The sequence below is a fragment of the Cetorhinus maximus genome, chromosome 14 (genome assembly GCF_964194155.1).
Source record: "Cetorhinus maximus chromosome 14, sCetMax3.hap1.1, whole genome shotgun sequence".
Taxonomy (NCBI): domain Eukaryota; kingdom Metazoa; phylum Chordata; class Chondrichthyes; order Lamniformes; family Cetorhinidae; genus Cetorhinus; species Cetorhinus maximus.
The window spans coordinates 74,102,140-74,126,978 of NC_135892.1; the positions used below are offsets into that span (position 1 = coordinate 74,102,140).

General features: G+C 42.1%; 1 protein-coding gene across 1 annotated transcript in view; it reads left to right on the top strand.

The window, feature by feature from the left end:
* Positions 1-24,839, top strand: part of spata17 (spermatogenesis associated 17) — a 375,661-nt gene that overhangs the window by 168,655 nt on the left and 182,167 nt on the right. The window contains exon 9 of the mRNA XM_078557087.1: positions 12,057-12,189. Coding sequence (XP_078413213.1) covers positions 12,057-12,189 — 133 coding nt within the window. The remainder of the gene's footprint in view (positions 1-12,056; positions 12,190-24,839) is intronic.

Below are 24,839 nucleotides of genomic sequence, written 5' to 3' on the forward strand. Positions count from 1 at the left end.
AATACACAAGAGGGACAATGAAATAGCCAGTTTATTCCACGAGTGAGAAAGACCTAATAACTCATGAATGACAAAGTCGCCAGTGAGTTATTAAAGGTCTTCTCATGGGCCTATTGCATTCGTCACTGTCGTATGGGCAGCCTGTGAAATGGGGTCAGGCTGTTGGTGGGTGTGAAAGTGCAACTGCAGTCACTCATCCCACCCACATTGAAATTGGCAGCTCAAGCATGGTAGCAGGAGTGGCATTCTGCTGACAACAACAACTTGCATTTATATAGCACATTTAATATAGTAAAATGCCTCACAGTGCTTTTAAATATATTTTAAATACATATTTTGTAAATTAAGTTTTATATTGACAAGTTGTTGACATTAGCATTGCAATATTAATAATACTTAAAATTAATTAATAACAAAATAAGAACGTTTTCTTTAAAGCATTTTGGGAACTTAGTGCCCCTCGTATTATTCAAAAGATATGAAATAACAAGCTGGGCTACCCATCCTATGTCTGGCGATAGAAGCATGAAAATTAAAAATAAGATTTAAAAAATAAGATAAAGAAAATGTTTTTTATGAAGTAATAAGCTAAGATGTTCATCCTATGGACATATGCACTGAATATCCAACTGATTTCATCCAACAATTCACCTAATTAGCTTCTTTCACACAACTACTTTCATTAACAATTTTCGTCCCGCAAATATGAAACACAAATACCTAACCATACACAAAATTATTACACTCAAAATCATGATTTGATAAGAAAAAACTTTTCCTAATGTATTTACTTACATTTGCTTTACTTTACTTGACTTGACTTAATTAGATTTACATTTCTTACTATATGATTTCTGCTAATCATTCTCTACACCCTCAATGTCGCTCTCAAAATCGTCTGGATCAAAATCCACACCCACACCTTTTTTTTCAATGTTTGTTAATACTCTGAATATTTCATTATCAGTGTCAAAGGCAACAACATCTGTAATACCACTCTCTTCAGGTTCAGTATCACTGACTACATTTTCAGTGTTTGTTGAAACATTAAATATTTCATTATAAACCACATTAGAAGTTCTTCCTTCTTGAGCCAAAATTAAGAGATTTTTTGGTGATCCTACTCAGCTGATATATTTTCTGATGGTTTTCAAAAGTATTTTGATTTTGTTGCTGTTCCCATAAGAAGAACGTTCAGTAGGTTAGGTTGCTCACTTTAGGGTGGAAATTGGGACTTTACTATTTGCACAATACATGCACAAAACTTTTTTTCTTCTCTTTTGCACCACAATATTCACATACCTCTGATCTACTGCCAATATCATACTGGCTCATAATTATGAGGAGGATCATAGATGAAAACTTCCTTAAACAGTCTTGGTCTCTTTCTTGCATTCTGTCGCTCTCTGTCAACTTATTGTCTTCTTGCTCTAACCTCTTCATCTTCCTTTTCTCTAATTGCTGCCTGTCGCTTACTGTCAACTTTGTCCTTTTTGCTCCAGCCTCTTCATCTTCTCTGGTTCTGCGTGCTGTCTGCTGCTTTCCCTTACCAAGTAATAACATCTAGCGTCTTAGGACAACTTACATAAAACAAATAAAATTTAAGAAATAAAAAAGCAAACTAAATATAAAAGGAAATTAGAGATTTATTATGTAAATTTGTCGCATTCATTTTTGCAATATATGATTAAGGGTGTTTAAAGCATGTCTAAGTTATGGTGTCAGCGGACACAGTGTAGACACAGCTGTTAGGTCTCCCCTCCTCTCCTCTCCCCTCCTAGTGGAGTTAATTGGATGTCAGCTTCACTATGTCATGCCCATTGGCCCAAGGTATCTTACCACCAAGTTTGGTTCAGATTATCTCAAGGACCCCGGCAATGGTGTTCATCGCAATTGAAGGTCCAATTGGTTCTGGCACAGTATCATTAAGTAACGCTTGGAGAATGCAGCAATTCAAATCAAATGGTACAGTCACACATCACTTTAAATATCATAACTCAGCTATGGAGCCTATCATTTGGTCTGTTGAAAGGATCATCCATTGATAGCAAAGAAAGAAGAATAAAGTCGCCCCCATCAACTGTACCGATATATATTTTACAAAATGACACAGTTGTAACACACCTTGATGTTCATATAGAAAGGAAGAGCTTGCATTTATAAAGCACTCTATTACAACTTGAGGACATCCCAGAGATTCACAACCAAGTTCTTACTTTTGAAGTGTTCTTACATAGGCACAGTTGTTATGGAGGTAAATGTGGCACATTTATACACAAGGTCCTACAAAATGAATGGCCAGTTAATTTTTCTTATGGGAAGAAAGTTGGTCAGAAAATTCCTTGCTCTTTTTCAAAATATGGTCTTTGAATCTTTTACATAAACCTAACCATTAAGAGGTGACCTGAATTTAAAACCTCATCTAAAAAATAACTGGTGAGAAATTTGAATTGTTTGCACCATCTTGGGGGTTCTACGGGTGCCCTTAGAACTCCAAAATGGCATCTGAAGCACGTAAGCATGCTCTTGGGGTAAATCTTGTCTGATGCCATAATAGTGACAGTGTTAGCGTGTGTACAGTGAACAGCCTCTGGAAATATGCAAAGCAGGTAGATTGTGTCATCAATCAACATGCAGTAGTGATTTGATGCTAGTGGTGCCATTTTGGAGCCTAATACTCCAGCTATTATCTATTCTTAACCTCAAGCAGTTGAACAGCATTCAGCAGCAGGAAGGATTCCCCCAACCTATACTGTTTAAAGGGATTATCAACTACTCACAGGTTAGTTGCTGGTTGATTTCTTCTGGCTGTTGCATCAATTCTACAACCCATTGGAGTTTTTCAAATTTGCTTGAAGTTGCAGAAGTTTACAGGGAGTGGCAATGACAAGTAATGAAGGACTCTTTGCTGACTTCAAAGCTTCAGCACAATCAGCTTGCTCCCAGACATCGGTGCACTAACAGGCATCTCCCATGGAATAAAAGATGACTTGGAGAATGAACAAAGACCATGCAAAACAGGGCAGGTTTCTAGAAGAAGGAAGAGAAGGAAGGGCAGAAGGACTCTTAGCAGTAGGGCCTAATAGGCCAGAGTGTTCATGGAGCAATTCTCCTACCTGAACTTCACAAAAGACGAATGTGTGAGACGTCTGCATTTGCTACAGCCACAACTGCAACTTCAGAGCAGGGCAAGGCCACATTACCAGTAATCGTGAAGCTGACCAGGACAATGAGCTTTTCTGCACTGGCTGCTTGCATGCTGGAGGTTGATATATTTGCAACATATCACAGTTTATCATCCACTATGGCGAAAGGGAGTGGCAAGGGTGTGGTCACTGAGTTTTTCTGTTCAAAGAGAGCTAATGAAATGTCATTCTCTCTTCCCAGTGTTGTGGCACAGTGGATGGTAAATGCTGAGCTGCTCAAATCCCAGAGGGAAACTTGAAACAGCTGCCACAACTGTTTGCAATTTGTATTTTATTTTGAGATGCGTGCCTTGAATTCAGTTGTAATGAGCCCACCACGACTTAGAGGTTTTTTACAAAACTAAATTAAACATTTATTAAGAGAAGAAAAGATTTTAAGCATATACATAGGTCTACAAATTATAAATGCTATAATAACTCCTAAATCTCCTAATTAATCTAACTCCCAGTTACACCTCTGTTAAGGCAACAGTAAAACAACATAGATTTCAACAGAGCCAGGCAAAGCATACAATACCCTGGACAGTGATATTCAAAGTGAATTTTCTTTGCTTTGGTTCCTGTAGACAGCAGCTTGATACATAAAGGCTTGAGGCTTTTCACACTTGTTAGATCTTAAAATGTCTTCCTCCTTATACATAATCTCATCTCCTTTATACATGTTTCTCCATTTTTAATGTAAATTTCATTATTCCAATATGTCTTTGCAACTTTATTTTTTCCATAAGATAAATCTTCCATAGTACTCATATTATCAGTAATTCATTGCATTCAAGGTGTTATCAAAATATAAGCTGTTGTTATTGTTGTTGTTGTTGGAAAGAATTGGCTCCAACTGCTGGGTAAAGCCCTCTGCAAAATTGATATGGGCTCCTCCATACTCCTCCACATTGACAGCAGACTTTCTGGCAGGCTTCCCCAATGCACTAAGCATTTTATTGCTCATACTGATCTGCGTTTTTCTGTAGGCTGCCCCATTGAAGTCCTCCTCTGAGTTCTATGCAATGCAACTCATGCATGACCTTGCTTTTCAGCATGCTGGCACCTGCACAAACCTTGCCTCTTAACCTGCCTGCTGGCCAGAGCCTGCCTCTATGCTGTCCATTAAATTATACACAGTGTCATCATCTGAACTGGTGGCTGTGAGTGTGAAATTGAGAAACAGTGCGTCTTTGTCATCACTGTCTTCTTGTTGTTCCTTGACAGGTTGTATCTGAATGGAGAGATGGATTCTTCCATCGCTTCGATGGATGCGTGTTCAGAAAAAAAAAGACGGTTTACAGTCTAGGCTGATGTTGTCCCATGTGTGACGTTAGGCCAAGTCTCAGTTTGCAAAACCGATTGCAAATGCTCCATATAAAGTCAGTGTTGGAGGGATGGATGGAGACATTGGCTTTGCACTCCGCTTGCTTGTCCTGAAGACACTTGATTCTGTTGTCCTCAAAAGTCAAAATCACTTGATAACAGAGGATTCTCCATTTGGGTCTGTCCAAGGTTGTTTTTTCCTGTGTGTTGGGATCCAGCTTGGAAGCTCTGAGGTTGGTTTTCAGATTGCCTTCATATCTAAGTTTGGGATGTCCCGTGGTGTGGGCTTCCGTGCTCAGCTGGCGAACCATATGACCGACCCAACGAAACTGAGCTCTGATGAGCATGCTCTTGATCCCAGGTATGCAGTACTTTGCAAGATCCTTGGTGTTGGAGACTTTTTCGTGCCACCTGATGTTGCAAATAGACCTCAGACAGCAAAGATGGAATACTTCTAATTGCTTTATGTGATGCTGGTAGGTTATCCAAGTCTCGCACCTGTAAAGAAGTATTGTAAGAACCACTGCATGGTAGACTTTGATCTTTGTTCTGAGACAAAATTCATGCTCTTTCTAAAGCCTGTGAGTGATCCCGCCAAATGCTGAGCTTGGTTTTGTCAGATGATGGCAGATTTTATCATCCAGTGTAGTCTTATTGGAGAGGATACTCCCAAGATAGCAAAACTTCATTACTGCATGGAGGGGTGTGTTGTTGATAGTGACTGTGGGATATTGGAGAACATGGCAATGGGCAAGTTGAAATAAGATATCTGTCTTCTTCAGACTTATTGTAGGCCAAAGCGTTCTAAGGCTAGGGCTAAGCGATCAACAAGCAGCTGAATATCCTCTGGAGTATGTGCTTTAAGAGAGTAATTGTTTGCGATCAAGAGTTCACTCAGTAGCTGTTCAGTAACCTTTGTGCAAGCCTTGAACTTTTGTAAGTTGAAGAGGTTGCTGTCTGTCTTGAATTGAATGTGTACTCCTGTGTCAAGATCTTTAAGTGTGTACTGGAGTATGGCCAAGATGTATATGGCAAACAGAGTTGGAGCCAATACACAGCCTTGCTTGGTGTTGTTGGTAACAGGAAAGGCATCTGATGATGTACCATTTTGCATTATGCTGGCCATCATGTCATCATGAAATGAGCAAATGATGCTGACCATCCCTTCAGGGCAGTCATATTTGTACAGAACCTTTCACAACCCTTCCTGGTTTACTGTGTTAAAAGCCACTGTATTTATATGGTTAGTCTATTTCAGTTTCTGGTTGGTGGTAAGCTCCAGGATGTTGATAGTGGGGGATTCAGCGATGGTAATACCTTTGAATTCAAGGGGCGATGATTAGATTCGATCTTGTTGGAGATGGTCATTGTCTGGCATTTGTGTGGTGCGAATGTTACTGCCCACGTATCAGCCCCAGATTGGAAATTGTCTAGGTCTTGCTGCATATGGACATGCATTGTTTCAGTATCTGAGGAGTTACGAACGTGGCTGAGCATTGTGCAATCATAGTGAAGATCCCTCTTCTGCCCTTATGATGGAAAGAAGGTCATTGATGAAGCAGCTGAAGATGGTTGGGCCTAGGCCACGACCCTGAGGAACTTCTGCAATTATGTCCCTGGACTGAGATGATTGACCTCCAACAACCCTCCAACAACATCTTCCTTTGTGCTAGGTATGGCTCCAACAAGTAGAGAGTTCTCCCCCAAATTCCCATGACAACAGTTTTGCTAGGGCTCCTTGATGCCACACTCGGTCAAATGCAGCCTTGATGTCAAGGGCAGTCACTCTTACCTCACCTCTGGAGTTCCGCTCTTTTGTCCATGATTGAACTTAGGCTGTAATGAGGTTAGGAGCTGAGTGGCCCTGGCAGAACCCAAACTGAGTATCAGTGAGCAAATTGTTCCTGAGTAGGTGTTGCTCGATAGCACTGTCGACTACCACTTCCATCACTTTGCTGATGATCGAGAGTAGACTGATGGGGCTCAAATTGGATACGTTTGATACCTGGACAATTTTCCACATTGCTGGGTAGGTACAGGTGTTGTAGCTGTACTGTAACAACTTGGCTAAGGGCGCCGCTGGTTCTGGAGCACAAGTCTTCAGTACTATTTCTGGAATCCAGTGCCTTCAGCCGTTTCTTGATACATGGGGAGTGAATCGAATTGGCTGAAGACTGGCACTTGTGATGTTAGAGACGTCAGGAGGAGACCAAGATGGATCAGCCACTCGACACTTCTGGCTGAGGATTGTTGCAAATATTTCAGCCTTTGTCATTTTCACTGATGTGCTGGGCTCCCCCATCATTGAGGATGGAGATATTTGTGGAGCATTCTCCTCCTGTTAGTAGTTAAATTGCCCACCACCATTCACAACTGGTTATGGCAGGACTGCAGAGCCGAGATCTGATCCATTGGTTGTGGGATTACTTAGCTCTGTCTATTGCATACCTCTTCCACTATTTGGTATGCAAGTAGCCCTGTGTTGTAGCTTCACCAGTTTGACACCTCATTTTTATGTATTTCTGGTGCTGCTTCTGCCATCCCCTCTTGTGTTTTTCACTGAACCAGGGCTGAAGCACAGGTTTGATGGTAATTGTAGAGTGGGGGATATGCTGGGCCAAGAGGTTACAGATTGTGGTTGTATACAATTCTGCTGCTGCTGATGGCCCACAGTGCCTCGTGGATGTCCAGTTTTGAGTTGCTAGATCTGTTGGAAATCTATCCCATTTAGCACGATGGTAGTCCCACACAACACGATGGATGGTATCCTCAATGTGAAGGTGAGATTTCATCTCCACAAGGACTTTGGGGTGACCACTCTTACCAATACAGTCTTGTGACAGGTAGATTGGTGAGGACGAGGTCAAGTAAGTTTTTCTCTCCTGTTGATTCCCTCACCACCTGCCACAGATCCGGTCTAGCATCTATGACCTTTAGGACTTAGCCAGCTCGGGCAGTAATGGTGCTACTGAACCACTCCCGGTGATGGAGGTGTCGATCGCGGCCAGTGGCCCATTTCCCGTCCGCTCCCAGGTCCACCAATCGCATGCGACCAACGACCGAAAAATTCAGGACAAGCTAATTTGGGACAACTGGGAAATGCAGATGTGTCCTCTCTTGGTTCTTCCAGATGGCTTTTGCTCTAGCCTGGTTCACCTCCTGCTGGCTTCCTGCTTGTAGACTGAGAGGATTTCATCAGAGCATACATGGTGTGCAAAACCACAAAGATTTATACTGAGACCCTGTCACCAATCACTGCCATCTTTTTGTCAATCATAAAATATTCCAAAGAGAGAACACTCTTTGATCTCTCATCTAAGTGTTTAAGAGCTTCTGAGGTTGTTAAGGATCCAATCAGCAGATCCTTTAATCCTGCAGTTCCCAGACATGGAACCTGTTTCCCAAGCTGTCAGCAACTCAGCAGGGCTGGGGTAACTGCACAGCAGAAAAAGCTTCTTCAGTGAAACTAACAAACTGGGAAGAGCTCCAGCCATGGCCATTGAAAGGCTGTTATTCAAAGCACTTCTTTTCTCAGAGTGTGCCGTCATTGCTTAACTGGTGATTGCCCAACTTGTTGGAAAGCACTTCACTCACCTTCATCTGCACTTCCCTGCTGCCTGTCTTCACCACAGCATGTCAGCAGTTTCTGCAGCTCTAACTTCCACCTCTGCTGAGACTCAAGAGCAGAGGCCAAACCACTGTCAACTACTCCAGCAGCAGCAACACCAGCAGCAGCACCAGCTGCCTCTTCAGCCATATGCCCCTCTACAGGGCAGAGGGGATGGGCACAGAGATCTAGCTGAAAGGAGGTAAGACGCTCAACTCAGGCAGGGGATGAGCTCACCCAACATCCCTGAGCACCAATGCCTCGGGAGGCTCATCACATGGCCAGGCTGCTGCTACCTCCTTCCCAGTGGAGCACTTCCAGTGGCTGACAAGGTGTCTATCACAGGAGGGCCAGCCCCCCCAGCACCACCTCCGCACCCCCTCGCCCTCCCAACCACCCATCCACCCTGAGTCTCTGCCTTTCACTGAGTTATGTGCTCTCTAACTCCTGCAAGGAGAGAAAGCAGAGAGGTGTGAATGCTCGTAATGGCTGTGTGCAGAGGAGGGAAGGACGCCATTTGTGGAGGGTGACTGTAAGTCTTGGAGGAGAGGGCAATAGGCTGAAGATGAGTGTGAGTATTGGTTGCTTATTGGAGATGTGACGCACCTGCAGAGAAAGGCATGAGTGGAGCTGCAAGGTGTGATGACCTGAGGCATTATGGATAAGAGAATTCTGGGAAAGTCAGACTGTGGAACTTGACACCTGAAAGTGTTATGTCACTCGCTTGTCATGCTCTCCTGAGGTCCTGGATCCCTTTGGTGCACTGTCTCTAGGTTGGAGGGAGCACACTTCTACTGTGGACTTCCTCAGCTAATCTGATCCATGGCTGCTTGGTTGAAGAGGTTGTCTTTTTCCTCCTGACTTTGGAAGAGCTCATCTCATTGTAGCTCTTCAGATCCTTCATCAGGATCCCTAGGTAAGCGTGAGCGACCTGCATAGCAGCCTTCCAAGGTTTTCTCTCCATTCCTGTGGTTGCTGCAGTCTCAAAAATCAAAGTACTGGGGAGCTTTTGTGGCCCATGCCATACTCTCTTCAATTAAAAATCCTTCATTTGACAAAATATACATGCCATCCCACCTTCCATCCCAATTGGTCAAGGAGCCCGGAGTTGGGATGTCAGTTGGTTTGCTCATGATGTTGCAGCAACAACTTACCAAGGTGGTAAGATTCTGCCCTCTCCCTTTATGTAAATGACGAGGACAGGGTCAAGATCAAAGCAGACTGGTGGCCAGAAATCATGTCCCAGGATCCTGCATTTCTAGCAGCAGAAAAGGCTTCCAGGAATTTTAGTCTAAATATGCTGATTTCTCAGACTGTACATTTAATAAATATTCATCTGTCACCATACTCTCCAACAAAAACGTTCACAAATTGTGATGGAATTTTTTTTGCCCAATTTTGAGTTTTGTACCAACCAATGGAACAAAAACTGACATTATTAAATGCTAGTAAGTACTGGCATGGTCAGAAATATTAATAGTGTATAAACAGTTTAATGGGTGCCTAAGAAGTATAAAATCATTTTGAAAGAATTATGATAATTGTCAGAAAATTTCAGATTCCTTTAGGAATTTAGAAATAAGTGTAGTGAGAACTATGTGTACAGACAAGCAAGATGGGTGTTTTCAAGAACTCAGAGGAGAATGCTACGTACAAGGGTTCTCAGCCTTTTTACTTCTCAAAAACTAATTCTGCAGACCTCCTGTAACAAAACTATTTTTTTCTGTATAAAAATCAGTTATACAATTAAACATATATTAATTATTATAAAATAAAAGCAAAATTCTGATGAAGAGTCATACAGACTCGAAATATTAACTCTGTCTTCCTCTCCACAGATGCTGTCAGACCTGCTGAGTTTTTCCAGCCATTTTTGTTTTTATTTATATTAATTATTATTTTTGTTTTACCTACTTATTGTGAAACTTGTTGCTGCTGTTGAGCAACAATTCACGGAGGTATCTTTGACAAACACATATGGAAGTCTTGGTTAATGTTCGTCCTGACTCAGTTTTTTGTTTTCATTAATGTGATTGCAAATAAGTAGTTTTGCACAAGTAGATTGTACTAAATGGGACCAACACTTTCAGTGCTGCAGAAGAAGCAGTGCTGTATTCATTGGATGTATTCATAGCAAAATATCACCAACAGTAGTTCACTGAACTTGGTTCTAAGGGAGCTGTATGATGAAATATCAATGAGCTCTTCCAAAAGCTTTGATGGGACTTTCGCTTCAATATTCTCACCAAAGGGGTTTGTAGCCCACAGATGTAAAGCAGATTATGTCACCATGAGTCCTAGAAAATCAGTAATATTTAGTAGGGATTTTTCTCCTGAGGTTGGAGATGGCAAATGCAGTTGTTGGAATATTATGTCGGAGTAGGGGGTATTCTACAGTCCTAATATCCCTCTCCTTAACACAATGAAAAAAAAATCATCAAATGTTTTTATGTTTCTATGTTTAAGATAAAACATAGCAAAATGCAAAGTTAATCTTTGCGTATGAGTTAGAAGATGAGGCCTGCTACATTAATTTGTTTTCACACCATCAAATCTGGGCAGGTTAAATATGCAGAATCCAGGACCCAGACTACATTGTCACCCCCACCCAGGAGAGGGATGGTAGGAAATCCAGCTCTTTTGTTGGCATCAGGTCTGCATCAGCAAAATAAATGAACTTCCAAAATTCCAGTTAACATTCCTGTTAATTTGTTCAAACTCAACTAAGCAAAGATCTATTTGAGTTTGAAATGTATATGTTAGTGTCACACAACATGATGGAGAGTGTCCTCAATGTGAAGATGGGACTTCGTCTCCACAAGGACTGTGCGGTGGTCACTCCAATCAATACTGTCATGGACAGATGCATCTGCGACAGGTAGATTGGTGAGGATGAGATAATGCAGGTTTTTCCCTCTTGTTGGTTGCCTCACCACTTGCCGCAGACCCTGTCCAGCAGCTATGTCCTTTAGGACTTGGCCAGCTCAGTCAGTAGCGGTGCTACCGAGCCACTCTTGGTGATGGACATTGAAGTCTCCCATCCAGAGTACATTCTGTGCCTTTGCCACCCTCAGTGCTTCCTCCAAGTGGTGATCAACATGCAGAAGTACTGATTCATCAGCTGAGGGTGAATGGTAGGTGGTAATCAGCAGGAGTTTTCCTTGCCCATGTTTGATCTGATGCCATGAGACTTCATGGGGTCCAGAGTTGATGTTGAGAACTCCCAGGGCAAGTCCCTCCTGACTGCATACCACTGTATTGGCACCTCTGGTGGGTCTGTCTTGTCCGTGAGACAGGACGTACCCAAGGATGGTGATGGTGGTGTCTGGGACATTGTCTGTAAGCCATGATTCCATGAATATTACTATGTCAGGCTGTTGCTTGACTAGTCTGTGGGACTGCTCTCCCAATTTTGGCACAAGCCCCCAGATGTTTGTTAGGTGGACTTTGCAGGGTCGTCAGGGCTGGGTTTGCCATTATCATGTCTGGTGCCTAGGTCGATGCTGGGTGATCCATGTAGTTTCATCCCTTTTTGTAGACTTCATAATGGTTTGATGCAACTTAATGGCTTCCTGGGCTATTTCAGAGAGTATTTAAGAGTAAACCACGTTGCTGTGGATCTGGAGTCACATGTAGGCCAGACCAGGTAAGGAGAGCAGATTTCCTTCCTTAAAGGACATTAGAACTAGTAAGGCATATAAGAGGAGCACAGGGTGATTTTCCTTTCCTTGTGTGAGCATTTTTGATAATTCAGTTGGCAGTCAAACCCACATCCTACCATTATTTGGTTCAATGCATTGGTGTGCCAACATCTTATGTCAGTTTTCCATCTTCAGGAAGTAATATTTCTTATTATCTACCAATGAAAATACTATGAGGGATTTAAGCTCTGAATGTTTTACATACTTTCAATATTTTTTCTCAAATATCCTGTTTAGATTCCTGCCATTCAGCAATACAAATAGATACCGAACCTATGAGCCACTTCTTCATACCAGCTCCAAATATGAACCTCTTGCATATGGAACTAAGCACTTTAGAGCAACTGAAGACATGCCAAACAAGAATAAGGTAGGCAAGCAACAAAACAACACAGCTGATGCTTCATGTATCTCAACAAACCAACAGTAATTGCCTATTAGTTTCTCAACATCTATAATCATCAATGAATGTGCAAATTGATAGTTGTTTGAATGCAATACACATGGAGCATTTCAAAATCTGTAGATGATTTCATGTTATTGCAGCTGTTCGGGGTATTAATTAAGAATTGTTATGAATTTGCAATATGCATTTCATTGAAACCATGAGAAAAGGGAAAGGCTGATATCCTGAAGGTGAGTTTACCAATTTACAGTAATTCATCTGAATATGTCCAATATTAGCAAAATGAACACTGATAATATTTATCAATTTGTGACCTGACTGGAACAATTGAACAAAATGGCTTCTTAGGGAAAGAAAATAGAATATGTATGTGCAATTTGACAGCTCATTCTTTTAATTCCCGTTTTCAATATATTAAAGGAATACCAGCTGATTACAGTGCACGTGTGTTCCTTTCAGCCACTGCATCTCCATTATTAAGTCGAGGGAATGAGAGTTCTGAAGCAGTTAAATTTATCCTTAACTACAATTCATGACATATATTGGATTCATATAACACACAACCTTAGAAGATTGACACAAAAAGATGTGGAATGCCCTTTTTGATGCCCAAGATCTTAAGTTCCTGATAAACAACATTTCAGGAAAACATGATGAGGGCGATATTCAACTCACAATCATCCATTTTTGCGTGGGAAAAATGAGCACTAGGCTTCCAAATTTTGCATGAGCATTTTAGTGCCCAACGTCTGCCAAAAATGCACCTGATGCCACTTGAGTTTTTTTTTGTTTACCTATTTATTTGGATCCACTTTTTTTGTTAAAAACTTACACACACATCAAAATACAAATGCAAGTGCGTACTTTGGCATAACTTTGACCATTATGCCTCACTGTTGTTAAACGGCTCAGCATTTCACCCTATCTGACCCAGTTTAAGTTGAGCAAAGCGATCTTATTTCATAAATTCCAGAACCCATTACATCTGTGATCCACAATATTTGTACAAATAAGTAGCTGCTTGGAATCTTTAGAGGTTAGAGCAATGGATGAGCTGCAGTAATGCTTTGCACCTTGTAAAATCTATTCCAGTGGTTACATTAAGCAAACATCATAACCTTACAACTGAACGATTTACATAGAAAAGTGGGGAGGCAGTGGAGTGGATGGAAGATTCAGAAAGAATTATAACAATGTTGATTATTGTTGGTAGAATTCCATAAATTAATTTGGAAATTCAAATTAATTTGTCATAATTATTATTTAGAAACTTGTCTGCAAGTTTATCTTGTTAACATGATCTTACTTACTGCAATTAAAATAAAAAACATTGAAAACAATAAATTTGTGAGTACAAATAAATGATATAAAATAAGAATGTTACAGGTTAGAAAATTGTGCACCAAAAACATTGAATTGGTTGTATTTAAACCCTTAGTGACAAGTGACTAATTCAATTTGCAGCCCCCCAAGATACATATTATTTTCATGTTTTCATTCTTCTTAGAATAGTTAAATCAAATTGTATTTCTGTGGATTTTATTAATTGCTGCTGCTAACTTTGCATCTTTGCTTTCAGCTCTTGGCTCTGAATATCCAGAACTGGAATTAAAGAGCAGAGGGCAATGACATCAATAAATAAATTTGCAGTCATAGTGTGGTTGCCTCACCAAAAATTCAAAGTTCTGAAAAGGGTTTTGTTTCAAAGGCAATATTACATCCTTAGCATATTTTCATATTAAACCCTAAAAATGTGTTAAAAGGTAATAGCAAGACAATGCAGGTTTAAAGATCTCAATTAATCATTCACTGAGGAAAAATCATTAAAACAAATCAGTAGGAAACTATCTTAGTACATTATGTAGAACATAAAGTCAACTTTTCTTCCTCAATAGTTGTAAAATAGAGTGGGAAGTAGAAAAGATCATGGATTTAATGTTGCAAAACCCTGGTGCAGAAATATGGGTGCAACTGTGACTGCTTGCCCATTGCAACTGATGATTGAAACTGCTGTCAGTGGCATCCTGACAGTAATGAACATTCGGCTTAACGACCGTGATTATGATTATCATAATTGATGTGCAAGTGCAATGTGCAGGGATCATTACAGCTGAACTTTACAGCTGTGAAGCAAGCTTTGGTTATGGATAATTGTACTTTTACATGTTGATTGGGATGAAATATGCTTTCAACAGACAACTTTGCATTATTCTTCAAGGCCCTGTCCGTCTTTTAATTGTTGGCATCGTCCAGGCAAAACCACTGCCATAAAACTCTGATTTTGACTGGCCAACTCTAAGCACTTTAATGTGCTCCTTCGGATCTGGAAGATAGAGCAAAATGGGAATGCAATCTTTTGTCCTTCATCTGCTATAGCAGAGTTATGTAAAACTTTAGGTGATGGTCTTATACAGAAATTGTCACCATGTCAATGCACCTAATTTGCAAGTTGCTCATGTTAAATTGTACCTCATACATGCAGTAAGTTTACACTATCATGTGTAAATTAATTGCTTTGTCTGTCTTACTTTACTGTTGCCTTAGATGCAAGAATTGAAAATAATGTTTGTAAAACATTTATCTATGGGCAGGATTTTTACCTCGTTGGGCGGGCACGGCAGGTAGGCCCGGGAGCGGCCACGAAACTGACCGCTGCCTGTGATCGGGCCCCGACCGCGATTTCACAGTGGTTGGCCAATTAACGGGCAGCCATTGTGAATCGCGTGCTGGGAGCCTCAGCGCTGCCTGGGGGGGTGGGGGAAGGAGGACAAGAACGGAAGTTTGCGCATGCACACGGGTGAGCACACTGAAAGCTTCCTGAAGGCATGGAGCTGCCTCAGGCACCTGAAGATTTTTAAAAACATAAATAACGACTTTAAAAATATTAAAGACATGTCCCCTCATGTGACTCTGTCACACGAGCAGGGACACGCTTTAAATGAGATTCCAACATTTTTATTTTATTTTTAATTCCTGTTGGAAACCTCATCCCGCCCGTGGATGAGATTTCATAAAAAATCCAAAAGCTACTTGGCCTTTTCGCCCGCCAGCCAACCGAAAGGTTGGACGGGCAGCAAAAAAAAAAATCAGATTTAATTAATTAAATTAATTGATTAAGAGCCTTAATAGACCTCTTAAGTGTCGGTGGGCGCACAGCCGCCTCTCGTGCGCGCCCGCTGAGCGAAATATCGCGAGAGCGCACGATGACATCAGGATGCCAGCCCGACGTAATCGCTCACTATTTTTCTCTCATTCAGGTAGGGCGCACACCAGCCCAATGAGAGAAAAATCCTGCCCGATGGATACAAACCAGCTTAACTTATATATGTGAATTTTTACAATTCCCTTGGGGAAACTATAAAGCAAAATAAGCTAACTTACCAAATGTCCCCCAAATGAAGAAATTACCAACAAAATTCCACTTTTTATAGCTTTTACTTTAACATGACTCAGAACCAACAAAATGAAACATGAATTAACAGGCAAATGATACTTGAAATGAAAAGGTAAATTTCACTTTAAGTAGTCGATAGAACAAAAATACATCTTATACAACCACAAGAATTCTCCTTCAGCATGTATGGCATTACATAGCTGCGCAGTTCCAAAATATACTATTCTTTATTCATGCAGGGTAATTCAAGAGTCCTATCCGACAGTAGCTTTCACGGGTACAATTATCATCAGCAAGGCACACTTCTATGAACCCTCTCTCCCTCAAGTCATAACAGTCCTAATGGTGTAGCTTCCTAGAGTTTCTTTTCAGCCAACCAGCCAATAACACCCCAATTCATGGTTTGGGCACTGCTGGGAAAAAACCCAGCTCTTTAGCATCTCCAAGCTATTCACTCAGCTCTCCAGGTTTTAAACTTTTTTTAGCCAGCTTGCCCATTGTCTCCTGAGCTCTTGTCTCCTTTTCTGCAAAACAGAAAAACTGACCTCTTCCTAAGAGTGATTTGCTTCTTCTCCTCACGAGAATTTGGTATCTTTGTCTTTCAATCTCTTTCTGCTTTCTCTTTGTGTCTGCAACTGGGCCTTTACCCTTCAGCTCCTTTGCTTGCAGCTCTCCTTTGTGTCTGCAGCTGCCCTTTGTGTCTGGCCACATGGTGTCTGTATCTTAAATTCCTTCCTGTTGGTGCTGCTTCCAGATCAAGAGTTGTCAGGTCACATGGACCATTATTTTTTATTACCCAAGGAAGGTACAACTGACCCCTTTACAATTTATACAAACTTTTGAAAGTCCTTTTTCAGACATTCTTAAAAACAATTACAGATTCCACTGACATTTTAAAGAAATTACAAATTTTCCTCACTACTGCTTCTGTGACGAATGCCATCACAACATCTTATTTAATTTATTCCATTCAAAAAACTGTACTCTAATATAAGAAACAGGAACAGGAGTAGGCCACACATCCCCTACAGCTGCCCCACCATTAAATAAAATCATGGCTGAATTTCTACATCAATTCTACATTTCTTGTTTTATTCCCAGATCCCTTGATTCCCTTAGTGCCTAAAAGTCTAACACTTTTAATCTTGAATATGCTCAGCCATCTTGGGTAGAGAATTAAAAAGATTCACAATCCTCTGAATGAAGAAATGTCTTCTTACCTCAGTCCGAAATGGCAGCACAACATGTTGGTTGCCTTGATCTGTGGTGACTCCACATGATTTTTCCAAAGGCGATTCCTCAGAGGAGGTCACCACCCATCCGATAGCGATGGGCAGGGGATTAGGGTGATTAAGCAGAGACTTGAAAGGTCATTTGAGACAGCATTCCAGTTTTCTCTGAGGCAGACAAGGTCCACGCTGTGTCAGCACCATGTCTAAGCAGATAAGGCAGCTGCATAGTGGGATGCATTAAATCTTTTTGTTATAAAAGGGGGAATCAGCAAACAGGAGCTCATGTACACCCACTGACTTGCCATGGGGTAAGCAGAGCTCTAGGATTGGGACTGCTGACTGAGATGGTAGGACTTTGAGAAGGGCTCATTCATCAAGGTGCAAGTGAAATTTTACAGCTGAGGTCCTATTAACTGAGGCTGTATCTGAATCTGAGGGCACCTACTCAAAGAGGGAGTGGTGCAGTGGGGAAGAGCACTAGCCCTGAAAGCATAGATGCGGAGGTGCAGGTCAAGCGAGGGGGGTGGCCAAAGGCAACAATAGCAGAATCGACGATACCACCGGAGGATCAGCTTCCTGAGCATGTCAGAGCAGTGGTGCCACCAAAGGCTTCATGCATCAAGGCAGATGGTGGCTGAGTTTGCGCATTTCTGGAGGACAACCTCATGCCACAAGGTGCAGGGGGAAACTTTGTGCCAGGAACTGTCAAGCTGGCAGTGACCTTTCTGAACTTCCTAGCATTTGGCTTGGTTTAAGGGTTGGCAACTGACCTCTATGTAATCTCGCAAACGGCTGCCAAGGCTGTACATCTCCAGTGATGGATGCACTTTTTCTGACAGCATCTGACTTTGTCACCTTCAACAGATGTGGCCAGTCAGGAACAGATGTCCGCGAGATTTGGCTCAATGGCAGGAATCCCTCAAGTGCAGGGTGTAATCGACTGTACCCATGTGACCATCAAAGTCCTGTCATCTCAGCCCAGAGCATTCACCAACAGAAAGGGATCCCATTCATTAAACATGCAGCTGGTGTGTGACTATCATAACTGGTTCTTTCAGACGTGCGCATGGTGATGACACCATGCTAGGCTGTGCCAGCTGTATCTATGCAGGGGCAACCTCGGTTATGGGGCCATCAGGCAGAGGGGGGAGAGGTCAGTTTCAGAAGATGTGGTCCATTGAGTATTGGCACCATCTGCATCATCTCTTCCTGCCTTGGCCCTTTCATGGCCCAGCTGCACATCCCCACTTACTGGGTGCATGCGAACATCTAGATTGGACATGTGTGCATCCATGCACCATCACTGCAATAGATCAGTCAATACTGCAGAATTCATTATATAATCTGTTCATGCCAGTTCACTGCTTCTGTAACCAGTTGGCAGACTGTTGCACGTGACTCTACAGGAGAGTGGCCAATCTTTCAGTGGAGGAGCTTGTGTGCTCATATTTCTGAAACATCTCCTTATGAATGGACTCTTCCATTCTCAGCACAAGGGAATGCACTGTCTCAGGAAACTCTGACAGATGTCCGCACACCTCCCACTGCTGCTCCGCAAACTCTCACTTTGTACATGGCCCCTGAGGCTCAGCATCTACAGCCAGGTAAGCATGTCTGGAGCTGTCCTCCATCCTCCAATGGGAACTGCCCACAGTTGCCTGTCCCTCCCATCTCCTGCTGCTGCTGATATGTGCCATGATGCTCACCTTTTGCGACCCATCCTAAAATCACTGAGGTCCGTGAACCAGTACTGGTACAGGGTGCGCTTGACCCCTGAGATGATGGACCCTCAAAATGCAAGTCACCCTCTGAGGCAGCTACAGCCTTCACAATCAGTTGCTGGTCATCCTTCAGCATTTCCCTGTATAACAGAGAAAGCATCAATTACTCGCCTTCCTTCATCTCAGCAGCTGATTCACCAGACATCTGTCAGCACATCAAATTACATGTACCAGAAACAACCTTACCAAGTTGGGACCTGCTCCAAGATGCATTCATGGAATATGCATTAAACCTTCACCCTCTTTCTGCTGAAAACAAATCTTGAAGTCACTGACTGCCTGCACTATGACCACCCTTTCAAGGTCAAGAGTCTTCTCCATGGACACCAGTATTGCTATGTTGGCCATTCCACCCCCAGAATATGACTCCTCTCATGGGCGTTGTGTGATTTATTTTTTCTCCTGCAATTTAAAGATGAAGAGTTCAGCTACAGTTAACCATCTCTGGACCATCATGATTCACAATCAGATGTGATGATTCTGGCATTGCACTAGTCCTGGGCTTACATCAACATCCTCCTGAACCTTACATAGCTTTGATCCCTTCCCTTGGTTGAGGGTTGACAATGGACACACATCTCTTTGGTGTTCCTATACGCTTGCTGCCTTGAGGAACTCCTGCTCAGATGAGCGCTGTCCCTTTAAGATCCTCTTGGCTGACAGCATGGGTTTGCATGTTACCCATCTTGCGAGACCTCAGAAGGTCATTGAAATGCTTCTTGCACTCTAACCACACTCCAGTTGCTCTGACCGGCTTTGGTGACCATCAGCCATGCCTCATTTGTTTGCCTGACAGGCCTCCTCCTGCCATTCTCTGGAAAGAAAATATTCCACCTGGCTTTCACTGCCTCTGGTATGACCTTCAGGGAAGTGTTGCTGAACCGGGGGGCCATCCTACCAGTACAAACTGCCATTTTAATGCCGTGTAAATCTGTTCACTCATGACTGATACTCTCTGGCTCATGGGCTGCCCTTTGAATGGCGCCTGCAACTTCCAACTCCTGCCTCCTGGTCGTACGCAGAGTCCATAATTAGCTGTATATCATGGAGGTCCCTCACTGTTTGGTCGCCTCCAGCAAAAGGCTGACATGTGTCACACTCTGACTTTCAAAAGGCTCAAGAACTAGAAATGGTCCTTACGAAGGAATACCGATGATCTCAGCAAAATCAGTCCCTACGAATGCTAGTTCTAGACTCTCCAACTAGGGGAAACAGCCTGTCAGCATCTAACCTGTCAGGCCCTCTAAGAATGTTATACATTTAATGAGATCACCTCTCACTCTTCTAAAATCTGGAGAAATTAGGTGCATTCTACTAATCTCTCCTCTCAGCCCTTTAATCCCAGGGAACAATCTTTGTGGCACCCCCTTCAAGGTAAATATATCCTTAGGCAAGGAGACTGAAACAGTACACAGTACTCCGGATGTGATCTAACTAAGGCCCTATACAATTACAGAAAGCCTTCTTTGCTTTAATATGCTAACTCTCTTGCAATAAAGGCTAACATATCATTTGCTTTCAATACCTCCCATGTTAACTTTATCTGATTCAGGTACAAGGGCATCCAAATCACTCCATTTGTAACTCATGAACCCCATTGGTAACTACTGAACAAATCCTGTGATGTAGACTCGGGTTTCTCAAATTTACTTACTATATAACCAATGTCATGCAATCTTTTTAATTTTAATTCAGCAATGACATTCCATAAATATTGTTGCAAAACTAATGAAGCTCAAATGAATGATTATAGTATGGGTTATTTTCTAAAGACTTATCAGTTGAACTAGTCATCTTAAAAACCAAAAAGAAAAGCCACTGGTCTTCACTTCAATTATAATTCTAGCTTTAACTACTATAAATAGTATTTACCCCTAGATATGCTCTAGGTGCTTTCTAGCAATTCATATTGAAATAATCACATTTGCAAGGCACTTCCATGGAATACTGATCAACTTGAGAGCAATAATTTAGCAAGATAAAGTTGTTTTATACACTGAACAATGTAACCCAACAACTAAAAGCCGATTGGAATTTTTATCAAATAAACCTAAACTCGCCTTTGTTTAATCAGAGGTAGTGTGAAAACTTATCATTGTTGTAGGTGAAATTGTGGGCAATCACTTCAAATTCTTTCATTAAAATGATGCTAGTCATTGAATTTTAAAGTGTTATTAATAAAGACAGGACACATTTAAAAGCTGTTTTTTTTATTGTGGGTCTGATTAGGCACTGTGTCATTCTATGGGCAAAGTCTAAAGACATCATGATCAATGATAAACATTTAAAACAGCCAGCTGTCAAAATAAAAATGTTGAATCAAAAGCCCACCAAGCCTAGTATTGTCCTGTAATTTTTTTATACCATTGACAGTGCCTGGGAATATTCAAACGGTTGACACAAGTCGTCAGGTTAGAGTAAAAACTTCTGGATGGAATTTTGTGTCCTATCCTGTGGTGAGTTTGGTGACGTGGGTCATTTAATTGAGCAGGAGGATGACCGATGAAGACTCCGTCACCTTCCCACCTCCACCCTGGTTAAGTCCAGGGCAGGAAGGCCTGTGGACGTGGGCTCCTGGCGGTGGTGGTGGAGTGGGGGGAAGGGGTTGGGTGTGGGGGAGGTGGGGGAGGTGGGTGGTGGGGTGGGGTGTCCCTTGTTCAAAAGCACTCATTGCCTGAATGAGGGACCAGTGGGAGCCACCCTCTCCCCTTGCTGTAGAACCCCCCTTCCTCTGCGACCCTCTTTCCGCCATCACTCACCTGTGGCCTGGGTCACCTCTTGATCCGAGGCCTTGGGTGGATGTAGTATCGGCAGCAGCTACTGCTCCCCCCACCCAGTGGTGCTGCTGAGTATGGAAGAGCTGGCTGGCTGCTCTCAGCAGGTCAGGCTTCTGCCCCAAGGGTCCTTGATTCCGGGAGAAGGCCCACCGCTGGCCTGTTAAGTGCCTGAGTGACACAGGATACAGTAGGCCATCAAAAAAGAAGCAATGTAGGGGTCTCGTCCGCTCTCCAGTTGTCGTCTGAGACCCCCGTCATCTCCACAAGATTCTGCCCTATGGGTTTGACATGTGATACAACTGCAAAAAGCCAGCAATGCATATTAAACAATTGCTAAATATGTGGATAAAGAGAAAACAATTAGAATGCTTGACAAACTTGATGGGCTTCTTGAGGAAGTGAGAAATAGGGTGGATGGGGAAATGCAGGGGATATGGAGTACATGATCTTTCAGGAAATCTTTGTCAAGGTACAACACAGGAGATTATTAAGGAAGACTAAAGCATATAGAATTAGGGGGAGGGCAGCAAATTAGATTTTAAAAATTTAGGAGAAAGGAAACAGAAACTAGGTTTTAAGGTCAGTGTCTCAGCAGTTGTAAATGGGCACAAGCACCCCAGAGGATTCTGTTCAGGGACCACCTCTGTTCAGTGTATACATCAATGATTTGGCTACAAGGCTAGAGGAAGTGTTGTTCAATTTATAAGCAGTACTAAAATGGGAGACAGAAAATATTTCACAAGATCAAATGAAGCCACAAGGAAATTGGGATAAGATGAGGGCATGGGTAAAACAGTGGCAGCTGGCATTAAATGTTCGTAGATGTAAAATGGTACACTTTGGTAAAAAAAAACAATATTTTGGATAGGGGAAGACTTGTTGCTGTGGAAGGCTGAGGGGTTTGGCAACTTTGGTTCACAAGATCGTATTAACAGCACCTCAAAGTGTATATGACCATAAGAAAATCCAGTGGAATACTGAGTTTTATGGCACAATGTATAGAATATAAAAATTAAGATGCAATCGCAAATCTATATAAAATCTTAGTGAGACCACAGTTAGAGTATTCTGAGCAATGTGAGCTCCACACTATAGGATGAATGTTGAACCAATAGGAAGGTTACAGCATAGATTCACTAGCCTGCTGCCTGAGGAAATACACATACAAAGAAAGACTTTAAAAATCGGTGCTTCTTTTCTTAGATGAGATTATTAGGTGATTCGACAGAGCTGTAGATTTTTTGCAAAGGTAATTTTTTTTGTGTCCTTGCCCATGCTATAAGCATACACCAGAAAATCACTAGCATCACAGTGCAGTTGAGACTTAGGGGACGGAACTTAATCTGGCCCATGGGAGCGGGTTGCAAGATGGGATAGCCTTAGAGTCAGAAGGGAAGGCAGGGGTTAAAATGCCATGAGGTGCTGTTAATACGATGCTATGAACCAAAGCTCCCAACTCATCTGGGTTTCAGGTTGGCGTCCATGATGCTGCTCTTGGCCGGCTGCAGTTCCAGAAGTGGCCATCCCTCCCAGAGGCTCTGGTGGGACTGAAGCACTGCCAGCCAATCTTGGGGTCGGGATCTCCGCCCTTAAAGGGCACCCCAATGCCAGATAATTAATTGTCTGATGGGCACAGAATCAGTTCGGGGCCCTCGGAATCTGCCTAGGCGGAGTTGCTCCTGGCTTTCTGGCCCATCGTAGGAGCCACCACCCATAAAACTCAGCCCAGAGAATCTATCCTTGAAGTTTTTTTTTAACCATCAATACTGTGTGTATGTGATCATGCAGTAAAACTACTGAATTGGGAAAGGGAAAGTTACAGAAACCTAATTCAAGACAGACTGCATTGCAACGGATTTTAAAATTTATCTTTTGGTTATAAGCAATTTGGTATTCATTTTTCTCAGTGGAAGGGTCAAATTGATCCTCTATCCATACAGTATTTCAGGGTGTGTTTCTGAAAATAATTAGTTAAAAACTGGATGACAAATTTGAGTAGGTTTTCAACTAAACCTTTAAATAAAAGCTATTAACTTCTGCAGAAAACAAGAGGCAGAAACATTGTCTAAATGTTTGCACTTAATCACTTTTATATAAAATCTGTTTATACAGCTGCTGATAGAATGATAATTATTTGTTGTCAAATGGAAAGTGCTAGCTGTGGATGGTATTTTCTTCATCTATTAACCTGATAATGGCAGAATCCAATTCTTTCTTCTCAGATGTCTTATCTCCCCAAACTTTTTGCTGTATCTCTACCAATTTCCAAGAAATGCAAAAATTGCTGAGTGAATATTACTGTTTGAAAATAAAACATATTTCATTAAAGCAACCATTTGTTAGTTTACCATTGGAGGGAGGAAAAGGCACAGAAATGAGACCTGTACATTTATTTATGGAGCAGTAATACTTGTTTACCTAAGGAAAATGGAGATGGTGTGGATTCTAACAACCAATGGGTCAGTTCAATTTTCCTTGCCCACAGCACTTCTACGCTCCACTAACCTGTTGCTGGCCCACTTCCCACCCAGAATGGGCAGAGAATGATTGCCAGCCTCCACTGTTTAGGATAAGGAGTATTAGAATTCCACTACTCCCCCCACCCCACCACAATTTTTCCAGGAACCAATTACAAAATAATGAATTCAGTGTTTACAGAGAAACTTATAAATCAGAGCTGCCGGCCCTGACAACTACTTTCGACCATACCTGGCCCTTCCTTTGTGTTGTCAGACTGCTTTCCATTTCCACTATCCAGCTACCGTTGCCAGACCCCAGAAATCTGTCAGGCAGAAAATCTCCATGTTGCACCCTCAAGTTCTGCCAAAATCCAAGCTCCTCTTCTGCCGTATTACTGATCCACAGGGTAATCCTTCCCTAAATTCAGTAATCCTGCCCCTGTGTTGCTGAATTGCAGAATAATTCCTACTGTGTAACCAAAACACAGAATTAAATTGTCCCCAGTGGTGCTAAACTGGAAGGAGCTTTCATACCTTTTCCACCCCCTCCTTGCACCACCCCACCACAATACTACTAAACACTATGTGCCTGACATCTGAGGGCCCCATCATGCCAACTCAAGTGGCTGAATGGAAGCCCCATGCGCCATGGTAGTGGAGGTAGTCTTGATTCCAAATTGTGGCAATATGGTTAGAATGGGCTTCCAGCAGCTATAAGGTTCACGGTAATTCTGCAGAGACTCCTCAGACCCATCCTGAGTTATAAAAGTTATTAGCAAATAGATTATCAGTTTGAATAGGAGCTCAGATTACTTATAGCATAAAGCAATTAATCCTCTCTGGGAATGTGGGGATGCGGATTTAGTGCAGGAAGATGGTGTTGAGATAGAAGATCAGCCATGATGTAGTTAAATGGTGGAGCAGGTTTGAGGTGTTGACTGGCCTACTCCTGCTCCTATGTTCCTATGCTC